Source organism: Lissotriton vulgaris, chromosome 7, assembly GCF_964263255.1.
Source record: "Lissotriton vulgaris chromosome 7, aLisVul1.2, whole genome shotgun sequence".
In the NCBI taxonomy this organism is placed as follows: Eukaryota; Metazoa; Chordata; class Amphibia; order Caudata; family Salamandridae; genus Lissotriton; species Lissotriton vulgaris.
In genome coordinates this window covers 635611286-635633031 of record NC_141695.1, presented here as the reverse complement: position 1 = coordinate 635633031, position 21746 = coordinate 635611286, and the positions used below count along the sequence as shown (strand labels likewise).

Below are 21746 nucleotides of genomic sequence, written 5' to 3'. Positions count from 1 at the left end.
TTTTGTGTCCCTCACCCATTGGCCGCCCCGCTCCCGCCTCCGAGCTGCTCCTCCCTCCCACTTGGCCTCTTATGGAGGTAGTCGCGCGGTAGTGAGTGTGACCTGACATCCGGTCGCTCCGCACGTCTCCTCCTGGGTGCCCGTGTCTCTTGCCGCTGCCGAGGGTTCGCCGCCCCTGGTGACTGTTTATTTACACTGTACTGTTAATCTTGTTTTTTCCCCATCTTGTCATTTGTACTTTTTCATTTTTTGACTATCTGTTCCTAGGCGCTCCTTTTCGCGCCACTGCCCTCTGTGCCCCCCGCTTCCTGCCGCTGCTCCCCTGCGGCCCGCCCCCTTTTGCCTTTTGTGTCCCTCGCCCATTGGCCGTCCCGCCTCCCAGCTGCTCCTCCCTCCCACTTGGCCTCTTATGGAGGACGCCGCACGGAAGCGCAGCGGACGCGCCGCTGGCGCGCCAAAGGCAAGCCCGTCTAAGCCCGTCCGCGCCTGGACCGCGCCCAGCGGCAAGACCCCTGGAAAACCAGACTGCGCTACGACTCCAACACCCTCGACGCACTAGACACCGGACGAGACCACTCCTGCTACCGGGCCACCCCGAAGCGCACCCAAGGGCTCAACAACCTCCGCTGCATTCTCCTCAACACTTGCTTCGCTCGCAAACATGCCATCGACCTCTGGGACGTCCTAGACTCTACCGCCCCCGACGTCGCCTTCCTGACGGAGACCTGGCTGAACGCCACCTCAGCACCAGACATTGCCATAGCCATCCAGGGCTACAAGATCTCCCGCAGAGACCGCACCAACGGAGTTGGAGGGGGAATCACCATCATCCACAAAGACACCCTCAGAGTCTCGACCAACACCGACGACACCCTCACCACCGCCGAGCAAATACACTTCCAGATCCACACCAACCCCAACACCACCCTCAGAGGAACACTCATCTACAGACCCCCCGGGACCTGGGCTCAGTTCAGCGACTCCATAGCCGACCTCACCAGCACCCACGCACTCGCCTCCACGGACTACATCCTCCTCGGAGACCGGAATTTCCACCTCGAGAACAACAACAACGCCAACTCCACCGCCCTGATCGACAACCTCGCCAACCTTGGACTCAAACAGCTCGTGACGACACCCACCCACGAGGCTGGACACACGCTGGACCCACCCTGGACCCCATCTTCTCCACAAGCCCCCACGTCTCCTTCAACCACACCACCGAACCCCACTGGACAGACCACAGATGCGTCCACTTCACCTTCAGGAAACCCAACACACACCATCGCACCCAACAGCTGCCAAACCGCAAGGGCAAGGTCACCAAGGACCAACTCACTACCACCCTTACCCGGAGGCCACCCGCCGACCCCACCGACCCAGACACCGCCACGACCAACCTCAAGCAGTGGATCAATGACTGCGCCAACACCCTTGCCCCTCTCAAGACCTCCACAACCAACCATACCAACAAGAAAATCTGCTTGGCTTCACCGAAGACCTCCGGATCTCCAAGCGCACCTGTCGAAAGCTGGAGAAGAAATGGCTCCACGACCGAACACCAGACAGCAACACAGCCCACAAGAGCGCCACCCGCAGACACCACCAACTCATCAGGACCGCCAAGAGGACCGCCAAGAGGATCACTTTGACAACAACGCACACAACACCAAAGAGCTCCTCAGTATCGTGAAAGAGCTCTCCAACCCCAGTTCCAACACCACCAACATCCCACCATCAATATACCTGTGCAACTCCCTGGCCACCTTCTTTCACCGCAAGATCAACGACATCCACGACAGCTTCAACTCCGACACCCCCCGCACCCACCACCGAGCCCACCACCCCTGCGACCACCACCCGCACCAGTCGTCAGACCGCCTGGTCCTACGTCAGTGACGAAGACACCATCAAAACCATGAACTCCATCCACTCCGGATCCCCATCTGACCCCTGCCCTCACCACGTCTTCAACAAAGCCAGCACAACCATCGCACCCCACCTCCGGAAAACAATCAACAGTTCCTTCGAGACAGTAACCTTCCCGGAAAGCTGGAAGCACGCCGAGATCAAAGCCCTTCTGAAGAAGCCCAAGGCGGACCCAAAGGACCTCAAGAACTTCCGGCCCATCTCCCTGCTCCCGTTCCCGGCAAAAGTGACAGAGAAGATTGTCAACAAACATCTAACCCGCTACCTCGAAGACAACAACATCCTGGACCCTTCTCAATCCGGTTTTCGCAGCAACCACAGCACCGAAACCGCCCTAATCGCTGCCACTGATGACATCAGGATCCTGATGGACAAAGGAGAAACAGCCGCCCTCATCCTCCTGGTCTTATCAGCAGCCTTTGACACAGTCTGCCAACGCACCCTATCAGCACGCCTCCATGACGCCGGAATTCAAGAGAAGGCCCTGGCCTGGACCACATCCTTCCTCTCCGGCAGAACCCAGAGCGTCCGCCTCCCACCCTTCCGCTCAAAAACCACTGAGATCATCTGCGGCGTTCCACAGGGATCCTCCCTCAGCCCGACGCTGTTCAATATCTACATGGCACGGCTCGCCCACGTCGCACGACAACATAACCTCAACATCATCTCCTACGCCGACGACACCCAGCTGATCATATCCCTCACCGAAGACCCCACACCGCCAAAGCCAACCTCCACAGAGGAATGAAGGCCGTAGCCGACTGGATGAAGGACAGCAGACTGAAGCAGAATTCAGACAAGACGGAGGTCCTCATTCTCGGACCCACCCCATCAGCCTGGGACGACTCTTGGTGGCCCACATCGCTAGGCACAGCCTCGGAACCCACAGACCACGCACACAACCTGGGGGTCATCCTCAACTCCATCCTCTCCATGACCAGGCAAGTCAACGCCGTCTCCGCGTCCTGCTTCAACACCCTCCGAATGCTCCGCAGGATCTTCAAATGGATCCCTCCCGACACGAGAAAAACCGTCACAAAGGCCCTCATCACCAGCAGACTCGACTACGGGAACGCCCTCTACTCAGGAACAACAACCAAGCTCCTGAGACGACTACAACTAATCCAGAACGCCTCAGCACGACTGATCCTCAACGTCCCCCAACGCAGCCACATCACACCCCATTGAGAGGCCTGCACTGGCTCCCCGTGAACAAGAGGATCACCTTCAAACTCCTCATCCACGCACACAAAGCACTACACAACACCGGACCTACATACCTCAACAACCCACTCAGCTTCCACACCCCCACCCGAAGCCTCAGCTCAGCCAACCTCGCCCTCGCCACAGTTCTTCGTATCTGGAAAACCACCGGCGGCGGCAGATCCTTCTCCTACCTCACCGCCAAGACCTGGCTACCAGCCTACGACAGACTCAGGACCTGCTGGCCTTCAGAAGACTTCTCAAGACCTGGCTCTTCGATAGGTAGAGCCCCGTTCCCCCAAGGGCCTTGAGACCCTCACAGGTATCTAGCGAGCTTTAGAAATGCAGTGATTGATTGATTGATTGATTGAGAGAGGGGGACAGAGAGAGGGGACAGAGAGAGGGAGATAGAGGGAAGAGGGCGACAGAGGAGGGAGGGAGACAGAGGGAGAGAGACGGAGGGAGAGAGAGGGAGGGAGGCAGAGGGAGGGAGGCAGAGGGAGGGAGGCAGAGGGTGGGAGACAGAGGGTGGGAGACAGAGGGTGGGAGACAGAGGAAGGGAGACAGAGGGGGGAGAAAGAGGGGGGAGACTGAGAGAGGGAGAGAGAGAGGGAGACAGAGAGGGAGACAGAGGGAGGGAGACAGATGGAGGGAGGGAGACGGAGGGAGGGAGAGCGAGGGAGAGAGAGAGGGAGGGAGTGAGAGAGAGAGTGAGAGAGAGAGAGAGAGAGAAAGAGATGTGTGTATGCTGGGTGTGGTGGCTCAGTGGACGAAAACCTCTGCTGCAGGGACCTGTGTTCAACCTCATGGTCACAATTTTTTTTGCTTTAGCCCCGCCCCCTCCCCCTCTGACCGCGCCCCCACCGGTGCATCCCTCGGCCACAAACTACACTGTAAATTTGGCCCCGAGAGAAAGTTTGTGAGTACCCATGTGCTAGATTAACTGCAGTCATCTGCGATTCTAACTTTTCTTTATAACTTTGCCCTGACATAGAGTTTATTGCCTTCTCTTCCTGCGCAAAAAGCCTCTATTTGCTTTAAGAAGTACCATAAATCCATTCATAAGAAATAAATTAAGTGATCGGTGCATTGCTTGAATCAATTTCAGCCACTACTAATTACATTAGGCCGAAATAAAGTCCATGTTTTTTTGGCCACTGTGCCACCTCACACAGGAAGCAGTGCATATGCAAATCAGCCTTGGCCCTGCTCCAATACGAACAGTCTGGTTCGTGCTGCACTGTTCCTATTGGAGTAGGACCAAAACTGATTTTCACATTTGCTGTTTCCTGTGTGATGTGGCACAGTGGGCACAAAAAGTTCAGAACCCACTTGGATCGAAACACAGGCAATCCAGGACGGGTGTTGGTCTATTTGAGCCTCGTCAATAGGATGCAGTTGGAGTCCTAACAATGGACTGGAATGTAGCCCTGAGGAATTGGCAGTGGTTGAGAATAATTCAATGTGTTGTTGTTGCAGAACTACATCAGCATGTTGTTGTAGTGAAGCCATTCATATACAACATTTTCTTTCAATGTAAAATGCAGAGAAACTCTTGCCTCTCGAGTCCTTCAGTGTCCATTCTTTCTACTTAACCTGGCCTGCAGTTTTGTCTTCTCCATGTGAAAATCGGATTCACTGATATTCCCAAGCCCTTGTAGCATGTTGAGGTACTTCTGTAGTGGCTCGCTTTATGTGTGCGATTTGTTTAACTTCCTGCTGTGAGTACTCTGTGAAGTTATGTGTTCCTAGTAACTTGCAAATTATTTTCTGAAGAAACTGCGAGGCTATCTCAGTCATAGCTGGATCTTTAGCTTCAAAGATGCACCTTCTGACGGTGACATCTGATTCCTATAGTCTCTGCATGGCTTGAACACTGTTGCTTTCGGTAGGGACATCATTCCCCAGCACACAATAAAGAGTTTAGGAGTCAACAGAAGGCTCACAGAGTTGGAGCAAAGCTCCAGATCCACATTTAACGGCAAAAAAGAATATCATAGCGCCTCAGGTACAGAGGAGCAGGTTTGCCAGAGTTGTGGATCATTCTTCATGCTTTGCAAGTTCCTGGCTTGTCAGTGGCTGCAGCACCAGTGGCACTGAGTGGGAGTTCATCAGTCACAGATTCAGCTTGAATGTGGGGACAGCAAAAAGTATTCATCTCTAAGATTTCTAGCTTGATGTTGGAAGCCTTGATGGCAAGAGCACTAACGGCAAAACCCTAAAAAACCTCAACATCAAGAAATATCAGGACATCAAACTTGGTCTGGCAACAAAACAAGGTGCCTCCAAATCAAAGGGGCGAAAAGTGGTTCTTTTTCCAGCAGAAGTGGAGATGAAAGGTGCTTTGCCTACCTCTCCTAGCGTAGCCTGACTCACACACGTTCTCTACATATCAGCCTTTTACATATTTCCAAACTGATTTTATACTTCTTAATGGAGCGACTCAAAAAAGCAAATGACAATAATTAAGGATGCCTGTCCAAAAAAGTCGACTTAATCACTGAGAATAGAGAAATGATAATACCTTGACAAAACTAGAAAAAAGCTATTTTTTTACACACCTGAAAAATACAGTTAAAAAACAAGTGTTTAGCCACAAGTAGCCTGCTTTGTTTATGGAGCTTAGATCTGTAAGCTTGCAAAAATAAACCGCCAGGGCATGATGACACAGGGCGCTTCTGGAATCTTTAAAACATGTTGTTTGTTTCCCTCTGGTATTATTCTTAGCATAAGATACCATTTGATTCTGCTTTTTAGTTTTATTATATTGTTATGGGGTGTTTTTAGTCAAATGCACTTAGATGTGTCTGATTTGAAAGTATTACTTTTTAAAAAGGACTGAACATGTTGCAGTATAAGGTAATGTTTTAGTTACACAATTCTTTCATATTTTAATATAAGTATTTAAAGTGTTGCTCCAGTATCCAGTGTAGGAGTGGAGACCCTTCCAGGGTGAAAACAAGAGAGAATCACACCATGGAGAACCTTAACATCTGAGTCAAGATCATTTCATTGAGGCATATTCATTTTTCCCAACACTGATGGGCTACTACCAATGTTCTGTTCTGTCCCCTCCTAGAGGGCCCAAAGGGATACACCACCACCTTAATATTATAGACAGTGCAATGCATTGCTCACAATGGTACCAAAGGTAAGGCACCTCCACACTGGCCTCACAATTCGTTCCACTGCAGTACTACTCACCAGTCTACAGGATTGTGTGCATGTTGCAGGAGATATGGAGACTTCTCGTTGATAAGACTGTTAGCATGAACAGTTATGGTGGGTCTTCTCCCGCCTGTGGCCATTTTTATGTGATTTCTCCAGAGAAAGAACCTCCTGGAAGAAACGAAAAGTCAAAGACTTTAAATCACTTACATATCTACTAAGCGCTCACTTCTTTCACCACTTTCTCTGCAACTCCCCATGCACATTTTTTCATCACTCCTAACTCTCTCCTCCCAAAGTATGCCCTAGGACTGCCCTCGCTCCTCCCACAGCCTTATTATAAACCTATCTTCTACAGTGGACTGTTGCTTTGTACATCAATATCATTTTCAGCCCTGCACTAGCACCCAAAATCACTGTACAATGAAACCCAAACTACAAAACTACAAACCCCAGCCCTGCACAACAGCAAAACTTCCATAATTCCCACACTACCTCACACCACATCATGTCCATGTCACTACCTACTTATCAACATGTCACTACAAAATCCAGCACTACCCTACCAGAAAAGCTGCATACTGGTGTACTACCAGAATTGTACCACCACACTAGCACCTCCAGCCCTCCATTTCCCCAAGAGCACTTAATTACCACCCTACACCACTATACCCTCCCCCACTAGCTGAAACTGCAGCGCCCAATCAACCACAATACTACCCAATCATACCAGCTCCCTTCCACTACTAGATTATGACCCCCACAGAACTACAGTGCAACCAATAACATAATGTGTTTACTCACAGCCACACGAAATAGCATCACCACCAATCACCATATTACTGACATTACCTTTGAATCTTTCTGCTTTTATTCCCCCAATTACATTTCATTTATTCATTTAAGTGCACATTTTAAATTTACAAACGAATGCTGCAGCCAGTGTTTAGGTACATGGATAATATACAGCATTTTCTTTACAATAGTTTGATAGCACATCAAATATTATATATATATTTTCATATATATAGACACACACAAACACACACACGCACGCACACGCGCGCGTCAGGACCAGAGGCATAGATTATGCTTAACTCTCATTTATTCCACTTAGCAGCCTTAAACAACATGTTAAATTTAAAGAATACAATTCCCATGAGTCTATGCAACACGTCAACAGTATAATCATAGAGTAAGTCCCATATAAGCAACATCAAGGAGCAGCACTTCCTCTTTCTTCGCCATGGTTATTGCGGGCGAGCACCGCAATCGATCCACTTCTGATCACCACTTGTCAGTTTTAGAGGGCACCTGGTCCTCACAGTTGGAGGACTTCCCTGCCGGTCTTTTCTGACGCATCTCCCTTTACTGACGAAGAAGCTTGGTTTAGCGCCCACAGGGAGGCACTGCTGCCCACATGGCAGCCGACAGTGTTGTAGTGTCGGGCCTCAGGCCCGCATGACCAGAACTAAAGGACACAGACACTGGATATGATGGTGTACTAACTGGCCTCGAGCACATGCGCTCGGCTCCTTTTTGACCGGGTCACCTGACTCGTGACGTTGGTGGTGGGTGGGTGTACAGTGTAGGTTACACTTTCAGAAACACTAGAACGTGTTCAGCAGGACACTACATTCCTCCCAAACTTTAACAAAAATTAAAGGAACAAAGTCCGAACCTGTGGTAGGAACATAAACATAAATATGCAATCCTCGTAAATTTAAAAGGAGTCTCTTCAGCTGCTTGCTAGATGACGACGGTGGAAATTGCCGCTGAAATGTTAGTTCTCCTGGGCTCGATGTCCTGGTTCTCGGTGGGCGTGCTCTTCTGGACTTGCGCCATGGTAGTGTGTTCTTCAGTCCAATGAGATCTTGCTTTTGGGTTGACGCTGAATAGGACGACCACATGGTGGACTTTATGGAGGTTGTCTTCTACTGGTCCGTAGGGTTCCTTCACTGTAGGCAGCTTGGTTTCATATTGCAAACGAGGGAGAGGTTGAAAGGCACCCCTCTCACTGGGACGCCTCTCTTGTGGGTATTCTCCTGCCACGAGATGTCCCGGAGGCCCTCTTCTTCAGGTTTCCGCTGGGCAGGGTGTTCTCTGCAGCGTTGCTCCAACTCCACAAGCCGGTGTGAATGGAGGAGGCGATGAGATTACTACCATGCATCCGTAGCACCGCCTGGAGGGTGGTTGTTGACTCTTTCCTTTGCGCACAAGTTCCCCTTCTTCCGGGGACGTGCAGGGTAGACGGCGACGGATCCATCTCTCGTGTCGGGACCCTCTGCCACCAGTGTCCCTGAGGCCTTTGCCCCTTGGATATCCACGGGCTGGTGTGGAGTGGTCAGTTTTCCTTCTGCCGGACGTCTGAGCGCTCTCCGCATCCAGGCTTCCGCTCAATCCCAAAGGTGGGTGTTGCCAATAGTCCAGCCTGTTCCTTTCTGCAGTTGACGGGTTGTCAGAGAACTTGTAGGTAGAGGCCTGTTCCTCGCCAAGTGCTACTGATGTTCCCTTTGACTTGTAAGCCCTTGTATTCGATGTTGTGGCGCATGTCACCTCCTCTTCTGGTGGTGTGCAGACTTGTCGCACCTCTCCTCACCTTTCTGGGTGTTGTTCTTGATGGCGTCGTGGACTCCTTTCTTCATCTCTTTCCTTAATGGCGTCGTGCCCTTCTCCTCTGTTTTCCTTTTCGCAACGTGGTCTGGTCACCTCGCTGCTCTTGTCCTCCTAACCAGGCTTCTCCGAGTGGCGTGCACTCCGCCCGTTTCCCTCTGGTCTTGTCCTGGCTCTAGGACACTGTCTTCTTTTCCACTCTGTGACTGGACCAGTCGCCGCGACCTTCTCCTTTTAATGGTTATACTTCTGCTTCTTGAGGGTGTCGAAGTTCGTTGGTTCCTTGGTCGTGGACCACGTCTTACTTGAACTTCTTGAACCTCTTGCCAGTCCACACTGCCGGTCTCTGGCAGTGGTGTTGGTTGGCGCAGGTGCTGATGGCTGGGGTGATGGTGGTTACCAGCCATGTAGAGACTCGGGATGATAGGTGTTGGTGACTTGCTGGGAGTGCTGGATGTCTGGAGAGATTTGGCAGCCATGTGCCTCCGCTTTGTTGATGTTGACCTTGGGTGGCAGCTTGACATGTAGCGTGTACGGTTCCTCTCTTACTTGTTGTGGGGCCACTGCCGACTACATCTTGAGGCGGTGAGAGGGCAGCCGCTCAGTGCTGTTCTTCGCCCGTGGCATCTGCAGACAGGAGCAGCGATACCGACTGACTCAGACTACCGACGCTCGGGGATGGACGGTCGCCTGGGGAAGCGTTGGGATGAGACTTGGACTGCGCTTGCTGCGGCTTATGTTTGGTTCATCCGTGGGGCTGTATCCTGGGACGTTGTTCCGCCTTGGTGGCTGTCTGGCGTGTCAGGGTGTGCTTCTTGGCTGGCTGTGAGTCCTCGGTTTTCTCCCTTTGTTGGCTTGTTCAGCCCACCTGTGCTCATCCGGTCTTCGGGGTGACAGAGCTGTCACTCTTCTTCTTTTCCACGAGGGTGTTGCGTTTGGACCTCAAGCCGGCGCTGTCATGGCGCCGGCTTCTGCCTTTGCTCTGGCATGCTTGTCTGGGCTAGTCACTTGGTGAGGTGCTCCTTGCTTGCTGGGCGACGTGACGTCTGGTCTTGTCTCGCTGTTCGTTGAAGCACATGGTGCTGTGGCGGCCTGCCACGTGGGGTGTGCGACTCCTCTCTTGGCGGTCTTGGGTCGTGGCCGACTCCGTCTTGAGGCGGTGTGAGGGGGGACACCGTGGGTGGTCTTCGGCCTACTGCAGGACTTCGCTGTGTCGGTGGAGATGTGCGTGCTCGCCAACCTGCGTCCAGCAGTGCTTCTGTGTGCGGAGGTTTCCTGGGTGCTGACTGTGCAGTCAGGTTCACTGGCGTTGCTTCCTGCGCGCCTTTGGCTTTGCGTGCTCTTTGCCTTTGCGTGCTCGGTTCTCTTCATGGATGTTTTCCTGGCACGTGGGGTGCCTGTGCTCCGGGAGGAGCAGATGACGTGATGTCAGCGCTGCTGGTGGTTGTATTGAGTGTCCCCGGGTGGTGCTGTTCTGCACCAGTCTCTCCTTGCGCTGTCGTTGGGGTATTTCCCTTGAGATATTGCTGTCTTGGCTGGTTGTCCACCCTTGCTGGCGGTGGCTGTCTTTGGTGGTCGGGGCTTGCCTGGGCTGGAGAAGCTTCAGGCCTCTTGGGGGGCCTTGGTGACATGCAACAGCCTTTTTCCATTGAAAGTATGGGCAGCCCATTGGGACATGTGGCGCCCTTTTCATCCGTCCCGGCTGTGTCTCTCACAGCCTTCTTCTTCCTTTCGTGGGGTTGCTGTTTTGGGGCCTTGCAGACTGACTGACACATCTTGTCAGTGTTCAGGGGCTCCCATGTTCCGCTGGTGGAGAAATGAAAGTATGTCCTGCTGGGGTGTACAGTTCCTCTTGTCTCTGGCCTTTCTGCTGTGTCCGTCCTGCTACCAGTGCATGTAGCCAGGTGTGTAGCTAGGGGGGGTGCGAGGGGGGCGGTCCGCCCCAGGTGGCACCATTTATGAGGCGGCCACGCAGCACTGGAGGTCCGTTGCGGCGGCGGCGGCCTTAATAATTTATTTGGGGGGAACGATTCAAAAAACACAGTGTCCCAAATAAATTATTGAGGCAGCAGCGACCGCAACGGACCTCCAGTGCAGCGGCCACCGCCCAGTCCAGGCTGAAGCCCCTTCTTTGTGTCAGGATGGACTGCACTCTAGAATGTGCACACTCAGTTCACATCTCTCTGATGTGTAATCGCCAAAGTACTCTGCCTGATGTGTTTTGCCAAAAGGAAGCCCTTCTCTGGTGTGCAATTTCCTGAAGTACTATCTTCAAACTTTCTTGGTGGATAAAATCAATGGCCATTTGGCCCACCAAATTTACATATGCACTGATATGAGATATCTGGCTCAATCGGTCTCCTGCAGAATAAAGTCCTGTCATTGTGGCACAGTCGTTAAAGTGTGAGATGGGCTCCATTCCCTGATGTGTACCACACAGACCTCACAGGATGTTGAAGTCTTTGCAAATTTGTAGCGGCCACAAACCCCAACATTTGCAATATTTTTGCAACAGGCTAAAAAACGTGTCTGTCACAAAAATACAGCTTGGTCTGTTTATGTCCTGGCATAGTCTCCAGGACCACCACACCTTGCAATAGGAGGGCAGTTAGTTGCCAGGGAAAGGGTAGAATTCAGTTTAAAGGTTACAATCTCTCCGGCACCAGGCATCTCGCTTTCCAGCTGTGGCTCTGAGCTTCACGGGGCCAGAGCTGGATGAGGCAGTGGGGGGAGGAGAGCACTAGAGAGATGGGCACAGGAAATACAGGGCAATGGTGGGCGGTGGGGCACTGGATTCATGGGAAGTGGGCACTAGAGACACACAACTACGTGGGTAGGTGGTGTTAGAGACACAATTTAGTGGCGAGAAGGGGCAGGAGGTGAGGTGGCATTGGGCAAAGGGGAAGTGGGCATAGGAGGCAAAGAGCTGTGGATGGAAGACACCAGGCAGCAGAGAAAGGGTTAACAGAGGTGACACAGGACAGCCGTGGGGGGCTTCAAACTTCACAAGAGACATCAGAGGAAAGGAGGCCAGAGTAGACACAGGATACCAAAGGAGGTGGGACACATGTGACAAGTGATAGCAGAGAAATGGGGGCCAGAAGTAAAACAGGACAGAAGGAGGTGAATCAGAGGTCACAACTCTCTTGCCCGCTGCTAGCGCTCCTTTGATTGACTCAGCAGCAGTGCAGATACAAGGAGGGTGGGCCCATTTGTTTGTTTACTTTTTAGGGATTTTTTTTTTATAAAAACAGAATTTTTACAAAAATGCTGATTCAGCAATTTTTGGGAAAATGTCAAAAAGGGAAATCTTTAAGGGACTACGTTCTCTATAAGCTCTTATGTTTTCTCTCTCTCTCTCATCATTTCTGAAATAAGAGAAACCAGCTGGGTAGGTCTGAATACCACACAAAACATAGTTGTTGCAACACATAAAAATATTTCTGATCAATATTTTTCTGTTCGGGAAAAAGGACAAAGGATTCCGACCAGCTATAAATCTTTGAGATTTCAATCAATGAGTGGTATACCCTCATTTAAAGAAGGAGGGCATCCACCTCCTGAGGAATATTCTACTGCCCAAAGACTGTTTGGTACGGCTCAAACTGAAGGATGCCTTCCTTACTATCCTGATATTTTCTTACCCACAGACTGTTCCTAAACTTTGAGTGGAAAAACCATATCCTTGAGTTCACATAGCTGCCATTCAGCCTGTCTTTGGCACCCTGGTGCTTCACCAAGGTGATGAGGCCGGGTATGGAATGGCTATGGGCAAGGAGAGTGCGACCGATAGTGTACCTGGACAACATCCTTTTGATGCACCAGGAAAAATCGAATTTACTCTCGCAACTTCGGATGACTAAGTCTTTGTTACTAGACCAGTGCTTTATACTGAATGATCCGAAGTCTTACTTTGTCCCGGCAAAGCTGATGACCTTTCTGGGGTTCGAGATCGACATAATGTACCAGTTCCTCAGGCTAACCCAAAAGAAGATGCTCTTGATTCGTAGGGATATGCGCAAAACACTACAACAGGAAATGTTATCCCTCGGACATCTGGTTCGGATTGCGGGCCTTCTATTCTTATCGATCCAAGCGATCTTACAGGGTCCCATGCATGCCCGGGCCCTACAACGCACCTCAGTAGAGGCCTGTCGTAGATTTCTCTTTCCACGGAAACTCAGATGGAGCATTAATGCTGGCTCGATCATATGCAGGTCTAGAAAAGCAGGGCCATTTTCGGATCAGCTCTGGATTTGGTGATAAAATCGGATGCCAGTCATCATGGTTGGGTCGCTCACTTTGGAGATATTACCACAGGTAGACAGTGGTCAAAGCAAGAGAAGTCTCTCCACATCAAGGGTCAGGAGCTCCTCGCCGGATCATTTGCGATTCAGAGTCTGGTGGCCAACAAGGTGTCCTGCACCATCTTGTTGAAGATGTACAACATACCAGCGGTAAGATCTATCAATTGCGTAGAAGGCACAAGGTTCTGGCAGATTTGGCCTGGGGCTTTTGGAACTGCTGCCTAGATTACAAGTTGTCGGTACTGACGGAATATCTGCCGGGGAAACTCAATAAGTCAGCAGATGGACACTCCAGATATCTAGAGGACTACAGTGCCTGGAAGCTGGATCCTTCTCTTTTTGAGAACTTGATGATGCGGTAGGGCCCATGCCAAGTGGACCTCTTTGCGTCATGACTCCATCACCAATATCCTTGCTTCTTCAGTTGGCGCCTGGACCCTATAGTGGAAGTGATGGATGCCTTCCTTTTGCTGTGTTTTCTGGTGGAAAGGGATCACAGGGCCCTAGCAGTAACCTCTACAGGGAGCAACCCCAAGGCCAGTGATTGCCAGGTTCTTGAACTATCATGATAGAAACTTAGTATTATGTATGGTTAGGGAATTACGGAAGGTTAATCATGAATACAGACAGATCCCTATATTCCTGGACTACACTAAAATGGTGTAACGACAGAAAAATGTATGAATCAGCAAAACACAAACTGCGAGCAATGGACATAAACTATACATTGCTGTACCCGGGCATGCCTAAAGTGGTTTTGTTATTGTTATTGTTATCGTTATCTGAGGTTTGTATAGCGCCGAATCACCGTCAGGTTTCGAGGCGCTCATGACAGAAGCAGTAACAACAGCTGAGTAAGTGAACAGAAGGTAAGAGATATAGCAACATTACTCAAATAGAACAGAAAGCTTCCCTAAACAAAAGCGTTTTCAGTGACTTCCTAAAGTGGAAAAGATTAGTTTCTTTGCGGAGGGGCTCCGGTAGTTTGTTCCACATCTGTGGGACTTGGACAGAAAAGGATCTCCCTCCCTTGGTTGCCATTTTGAAACGCGGACAAGACAGCAGTTGGGAGTTGGAAGACCTCAGCGCTCGTTTGAGATTATATACCTCAAGCCGTTCTTTTATATAGGCAGGCGCATGCCCATAGATTGCCTTATGGGCGATGCATACACTTTAAAATTCCACCCTTTGCTTTATGGGGAGCCAATGTAGCCTATGCAGTAATGGGGAGGCATGGGTCTGTCTAGGTGATCTAAAAATTAATCGCGCTGCATCGTTCAAAATAACCTGCAGGCGGTTGATGACATTTTTTGGCAAACCTAGGTAGAGCGCGTTCCCCTAATCAATCCTTGAAATTATTGTTGCTGAGACAATGGTCCGGAGCATATTTAGGGAGAGTAGGGGAACTAGCTTGCACAGCTGCCTGATTAAGTTTGTGCAGGTTCCGACAACAGAAGATATCTGGCTAGCCATTGTCAGCTCATGGTCGATCTTAATAACAAGGCTTTTTACATTAGGGCATGGTTTCGGGGTGGGGCTAAGCTCTTGGGGCCAGAACAAATCACCCAAGGGCGAGGCAGCAGTCGAAACCACCAGGACCTCCATTTTTTCGGGATTTATTTTCAGCAAATTTGCCGTCATCCAGCTCACCGTATATCTAAGTATATTCTGAGCCTGGGTCTGAGCTGATGCTGTGTTGTCAATACTCCGCAACAGCTGAGTATCATCAGCATAGTTAAAAATTCTGCAGTCCATGCTTACCAGGGAATCTATCAGTGGTTGTAAATAAAGGTTGAATAAGAGTGGTGACAATGCAGAGCCCTGCGGGACTCCGCACTCAACACCCACCTCAGATATACAATCCGCTAATTGAATCCATTGGGTCCTCCCTGACAGAAAGGATTTTAGCCATTGAAGTGCTAGATCCTTTATCCCGAACGCGGCCAGTCTGTCCAGAAGCAGGGCATGGCTGACAGTATCAAACGCCGCTGAAAGATCTAAAAGTATCAGGGCACTTGGTTTTTTACTGTCAGCCATGCATCTGAGCTCATCCAGCACCGAGAGCATTACTAACTCGGTGCTGTGATGTGCGCGGAACCCCGCTTGACGCTCCTGGAGTAGATGGTGTGACTCCAGGAATGAGGACAGGGACTTTAGCACATGTTGTTCCAGAATCTTGGACAGAAAAGGCAGCTGGGATATTGGCCTATAGTTTTTCAGAATAGCCGGGTCCGCCCCCGGATTTTTTATCAGGGGCTTGACACGTGCCTCTTTAAAACTAGCTGGTAAAAGGCCAGTGTCTAGCGAGTTGTTTAAGAGGGAGATGATATGATCCTCTAGAATAGGGAGCGCCAAACGAAAAATTCCGGGGGGGCATGGGTCTGCAGGGGAGCCTGACTTGGTTTTATTTATAAGCTGCCCAAGGGTTGTAGAATCCATGCCTGGAAACCTAGTAATGGTGGATTTCAGGGGGGCTTGGGAGACCTGTGGTGCAAAGGAACCATTAGAAGTGTCCTTCTTAATATCAGACAAAATGGTTGCCACTTTCTCAAGGAAGTAACATTGGAAGGTGTTACAGTCTATCGTTATTTCAACCTTTTCATCTTTCTTGCTCAGTTCTTTTAAGATTTTGAATGTTTCTTTCTGTGCATTAGCTGCATTGTTTATACGAGTTTCGCAGTATTTCCCTTTAGCTGACACGATGAGCTTTTTATATAAATTCAAAGATATTTTATACTGTTCTCGGTCTGTACAGTCTTTTGTTTTCCTCCAACATCTCTCAAGATGGCGAAGCTTTCTTTTGTGATCCCTCAGAAGCGGGGTAAACCAAGGGGCACCTTTTTCGGCACCCTTTATTTTCTGTACCCTTTCAGGTGCTATCTGGTCGATAGCCTGTCTAAGGTTCGCCACTATAGTGTTATAGTCCTGGTCTAGATCACCGTAAGGGACCGTTGATTGTATATGTTTAGGAAGGCTTTTGAGTCGACTTTTTTTCCATTGATGCACTTTTTTGGTTTTTAAAGGTGGTTTGACCGGAACGCTATCAATAGGAATATCGCACAGGAGTAGGTAATGGTCAGACCAAATACAGGGTACGATGCTCGTAAGGACCACCTCTGGATCAGAAGTCCAGAATAGGTCGAGGGTGTGACCCTTAATATGCGTTGGAGCTTCCACGAGCTGTTCTAGACCTAACGAGGTCATAGAGGTCTCTAACTGGCGGGTTGGCAGGTCTTTATATGCACTGTCCCAGTGGACATTAAAATCTCCTGTCACCAAGACTTTTTTATATTGAGTACAAATATCTGAAATGATGGGGGAAAATAGTTCATTGAACACTGAAGTACATTGTGGTGGACGATAGACAGTAAGGAGAATAAAGCATGTGTTATTCAGGGTGATTTTTACTCCAAGTATGTCCGCTGAATTTACTGTTTCAGCTAATAATTTGACCACTGTTAGATGTTTTTTAAAGATAATTGCTATCCCCCCCCCCCCCCTCGAGCATTATCCGGACGGTTGTGCCAGACAATGTCGTATGCATTTGGGAGGGCGGCTATAATATCAGGGGAAGAGTTGTCGCCTAGCCACGTTTCAGTAAGGGTTAATACATCTATAGCCTCATCCTGAAGAAGAGTAAAGATTTCAAGGTGGTGTTTCTGAAGTGACCTTGTATTGAGGCTAGCGAGATGCAGAGAGGGCGGGTGGATAGGGGCCCTACAGCTAGGGGATCGTATGATGTTAGTCTCCTTTATTGTGGTCAAGGTCGTTGGATTTACAGTCTGCCCACCTAGGTCTAAAAGAAGTAGCTCACTCGCAGAGTATGTCAATCGCCTACCAGGGGTCCTGGTCCCTGGGTCCGGTCGTGCGCGGATGAGCGCAGACGGGCAGGACTCTGGCACGACTCCAGCGCAGGTGCAGCGCGTCCGCTGTACGCGTCCGCTGCGCGGAGTCATGGTCCTTTCCTTATAAGCGCAACTAGAGCGTGTCACCCACCCGGCCCACACCCAATATGGCCGCCAAACCCGGGAGACCGACCCTCGTCGTCAATGCTCAGCCGAGAGCGGTCCGCGGGCGGAGGGAGTGGGGAAAAGAAATACGGGACACAAAGGGAGCAGCAGGAAGTCTCCAGGCTTCTTTAATCAAGCCGAGAACTCTAAGTTTAAAAACGTGCAGTTACGAATAAAAAGATGCCAGAGATCGGCAATAGAGACCTCCCGGCTTCCGCCTCAGGAGGGGAAATGCTTCTATCAGTAAGCACTCGCGCCGGCAAGCAGGCTCCTTATAAGCGCTACTAGAGCGCGTCACCCGCCCGGCCCACACCCAATATGGCCGCCAAACCCGGGAGACCGACCCTCGGCGTCAATGCTCAGCAGAGAGCGGTCCGCGGGCGGAGGGGGCGGGGAAAAGAAATACGGGACACAAAGGGAGCAGCAGGAAGTCTCCAGGCTTCTTTAATCAAGCCGAGAGCTCTAAGTTTAAAAACGTGCAGTTACGAATAAAAAGATGCCAGAGATTGGCAATAGAGGCCTCCCGGCTTCCGCCTCAGGAGGGGGAATGCTTCTATCAGTAAGCACTCGCGCCGGCAAGCAGGCTCCTTATAAGCGCTACTAGAGAGCGTCACCCGCCCGGCCCACACCCAATATGGCCGCCAAACCCGGGAGACCGACCCTCGGCTTCAATGCTCAGCCGAGAGCGGTCCGCGGGCGGAGGAAGTGGGGAAAAGAAATACAGGACACAAAGGGAGCAGCAGGAAGTCTCCAGGCTTCCTTAATCAAGCCGAGAGCTCTAAGTTTAAAAACGTGCAGTTACGAATAAAAAGATTCCACAGATCGGTAAGGCCTTCTTATTTGACCACCCCTACCAGCCGTGGGAGTGGATAGAGGAGCGACCCCCAAGGTGACTGGAAGGATCCAACATTTCTGCCTGTGGCGCTTCGAGCATGGAAGGGAAGTGAAATCTCATCAGCCCACTTGCCCTCACCTCCGAGAACTACATTCTACTGGGAGACCTCAACTTTCACCTGTAAAAGAATAACGACAGCAACACCACCACCCTTCTGGACAACCTGGCCAATCTCGGACTCAAACAACTTGTTGACACCCCCACCCACTTAGCCGGACACACGCTCGACCCTATCTTCACCTCCAGCAAACACATCTCCTTCGATCACACCACAGCTCTCCATTGGACGGACCACAGCTGCGTTCACTTCAGCTACAAAAAGACCACGACTCACAACCCACCACAACCTATCCCTCGTAGAAACTGGAACAAAATCACCACCGACCAACTCTTCACATCGCTTAACCAAAACCCTCCTGCCATATCATCGGACCCAAACCAAGCTGCCACCATACTCATACAATGGATCACCCACAGCGCTGACGAATTGGCACCCTTGAAAAACCACCAGAACAAACAAGGTAGCAAAAAGGCCCAATGGTTCAACGATGACCTTAAGAAATCCAAGAAGTTTTGTCGTACCCTCGAGAAAACCTGGAGAAAAAACCCAACCACTAACAACCTGGCCACCTTCAAGGACGCCACCCGCAAACACCACCAATTGATCCGATCCACGAAGAAATCAGCATTCAAGGATCGACTCGACAACAACACCCACAACAGCAAGGAATTATTCAACATCGTCAAAGAATTTTCCAATCCCACCGCCGGCACCAACGACCTCACTCACTCCCAATAACCTCTGCGACTCTCTATCCTCTTTCTTCCACAACAAAATCGCCGACATTCATAACAGCTTTGAAAACCTGTCCAAAGAACAATCCACTCCACCCACCTCCGAACCAAAACAGCACTCTCACAACCTTTGCGCCTGGAACCCAATCACTAATGATGACACCATCCGTCTGATGAACTCCATCCACTCAGGTGCACCAACTGACCCATGCCCCCACCACATCTTCAACAAAGCAGACTCCATCATCGCACCCCATCTCCGCGATGTCATCAACTGCTCCTTCAACTCTGCTACCTTCCCAGAAAGCTGGAAACATGCCGAACTCAGCGCCCTTCTGAAGAAACCCACAGCAGACCCCTCTGAACTTAAAAACTACCGCCCCATCTCACTCCTCCCCTTCCCGGCCAAAGTCATTGAGAAAACCGTCAATAGTCAGCTCGCCGCCTTCCTTGAATCCAACAATTCACTCAACCCCTCACAGTCCGGCTTCCGAGCCAAACACAGCACCGAAACCGCCCTCATCGCTGCTACAGACGACATCCGAACGCTACTGGACAACGGAGAAACAGTTGCCCACATCCTACTTGACCTCTCCGCCGCCTTCGACACAGTCTGTCATAACACCCTCATACAACGCCTCAGCAACGTCGGAATACAAGGAAAAGCTTTGGACTGGATCATCTCTTTCCTCGCTGGAAGAACCCAGAGAGTCCGCCTCCCCCCATTCAAATCAGAGGCCACCGAAGTCATCTGCGGCGTACCACAAGGATCTACACTCAGTCCCACCCTCTTCAACGTGTACATGAGTCCCCTCGCACCAATCGCGCGACAACACAACCTCAACATCATCTCCTACGCAGACGACACCCAGCTGATCCTCTCCCTCACCAAAGACCCTAACACCGCCAAAACCAATCTACACGAAGGAATGAAAGAAGTAGGCGAATGGATGAAGAACAGCCGTTTAAAACTAAACTCGGACAAAACGGAAGTCCTCATCTTAGGATCATCCCCCTCTGCATGGGACGACTCATGGTGGCCACCGGCTCTGGGTACAGCACCCATACCTACAGATCACGCACGTAACCTGGGCTTCATCCTAGACTCCTCCCTCTCGATGACCAGACAAGTCAACGCCGTCTCATCATCATGCTTCAACATCCTACGCATGCTCAAAAAAATCTTCCGCTGGATCCCCACCGAAACAAGAAAGACAGTCACCCACACACTAGTCACTAGCCGACTAGATTATGGAAACACCCTTTACGCCGGAGCAACAGCCAAACTACAGAAAAAACTCCAACGCATCCAAAACGCCTCAGCCAGACTCTTACTGGACATCCCCCGTCAAGCTCACATTTCCGGTCACCTGAAAGATCTCCACTGGCTTCCCGTCAACAAGAGAATAACGTTCCGTCTCCTCACCCACGCACACAAGGCCCTCTACGACCTAGGACCCGAATGCCTCAACAAACAACTGTCCTTCTAGACACCCACCCGCCAACTACGTTCATCCAATCTAGCCCTCCCCGCAATTCCGCGCATCAATAGATCCACCATGGAAGATCTTTCTCCTACTTAGCGGCCAAAACCTGGAATTCTCTCCCCACTCACCTCCGCCTTACACAAAACCACCTCTCCTTCAGAGAGCAGCTAAAGACCTGGCTATTCGATAAGTAATACACCCACCCTCCCTCAAGCACCTTGAGACCCTCTGGGTGAGTAGTGTGCTATACAAATCACTGAACTTGAACTTGAACTTGAAATGTGGGGGGGGGGCTTGGTTAGGCACAAAATGTGTAGAGGTCACCTGGGCTATTTGTGTACCCAGGACAAAGGAAAGTGACCCGGCTTCCCTAGAGGTGCAACAGAAGAACATTCCTCAGACACAGACATTGACAACGAACCAACTAATCTTTAATGTACGGAGGTCAAAACAGGGGCCTCATACATGACTATGCAGCGCCATATAACAATAAGCTTCAAGCAATGAACTGGAGTTGAGAGTTGCAGGTAAAGAGCGCCTGACTCCAGCTGTGAGAAGGGAGCTTCGGAAGAGATGTTAAGCCGGCTGTGGCTGACCTTTCCCAGGTTGGTGAAATGGGTAGTTGAAAAACCAGGTCAGGGAAAAGTGGGGTGGGTGAACTGCTGGCTTTGTCAGCATTGGTTGTTCACAGTTGGGCACAGCAGGACATGTGGTCATACAGGCATACCATGGCAAGAAAGAGGGAAAAGCTCCTAGAGGTACCAGGTACAGCACACACTGCTGCACAGACAACAACATGGATGAATCTACAACATCTTGACTCACTGTCAGTCTGTAAACAGACTTGGCTGTAAAATCAAAATAGGGGTCACGACACAATATATCCATAGACACTCCCCGATCTAATACAATTGAAGGAGACAAAGCCACTGGGAAAAGCTTGCTGTTGCCTGTAAAGGGGTAAATATGTAGAGCTGGCTCATGCAGGATTCACATGGGGCTCTCGGGGAGTAGCAATCCCAGCCAAGAATATCACCCCCTTTGCAGGTTGAGAAAAAATGGGTAGATCCAGAGGGTTGTTATGCGGCAGGTGGTAAAGGAAAGATATCCTGATTGTTAATGTGTACGTCCCCAGAGAATTTAAAAATGAGCACTGGAGGCACTGGGCTCCATTCTTATAGACGCGAGTAGCGAGCAACACATATTGGATGGGATTTCAACTAAATTATGGATTTTTTTAAGTTAGACAGATATGTGCCCCAGCCGACACAATCTAGAACACCCACAGCGCTAGCACGTTTACCCCACGCAATGGGTTTCAGAAATGTTTGGAGGTTCC

At 50.4% G+C, this 21746-nt stretch overlaps 1 protein-coding gene across 7 annotated transcripts in view; it reads right to left on the bottom strand.

Moving 5' to 3' along the window:
- SPATA20 (spermatogenesis associated 20) overlaps positions 1-21746 on the bottom strand; it is a 2039700-nt gene that overhangs the window by 1649542 nt on the left and 368412 nt on the right. For all 7 annotated transcript variants that reach the window (XM_086930841.1, XM_086930844.1, XM_086930843.1 and 4 more), the window contains one exon: positions 6337-6471. In XM_086930841.1, the coding sequence (XP_086786967.1) occupies positions 6337-6440 (104 nt within the window). In that variant the 5' untranslated portion in view covers positions 6441-6471. The remainder of the gene's footprint in view (positions 1-6336; positions 6472-21746) is intronic.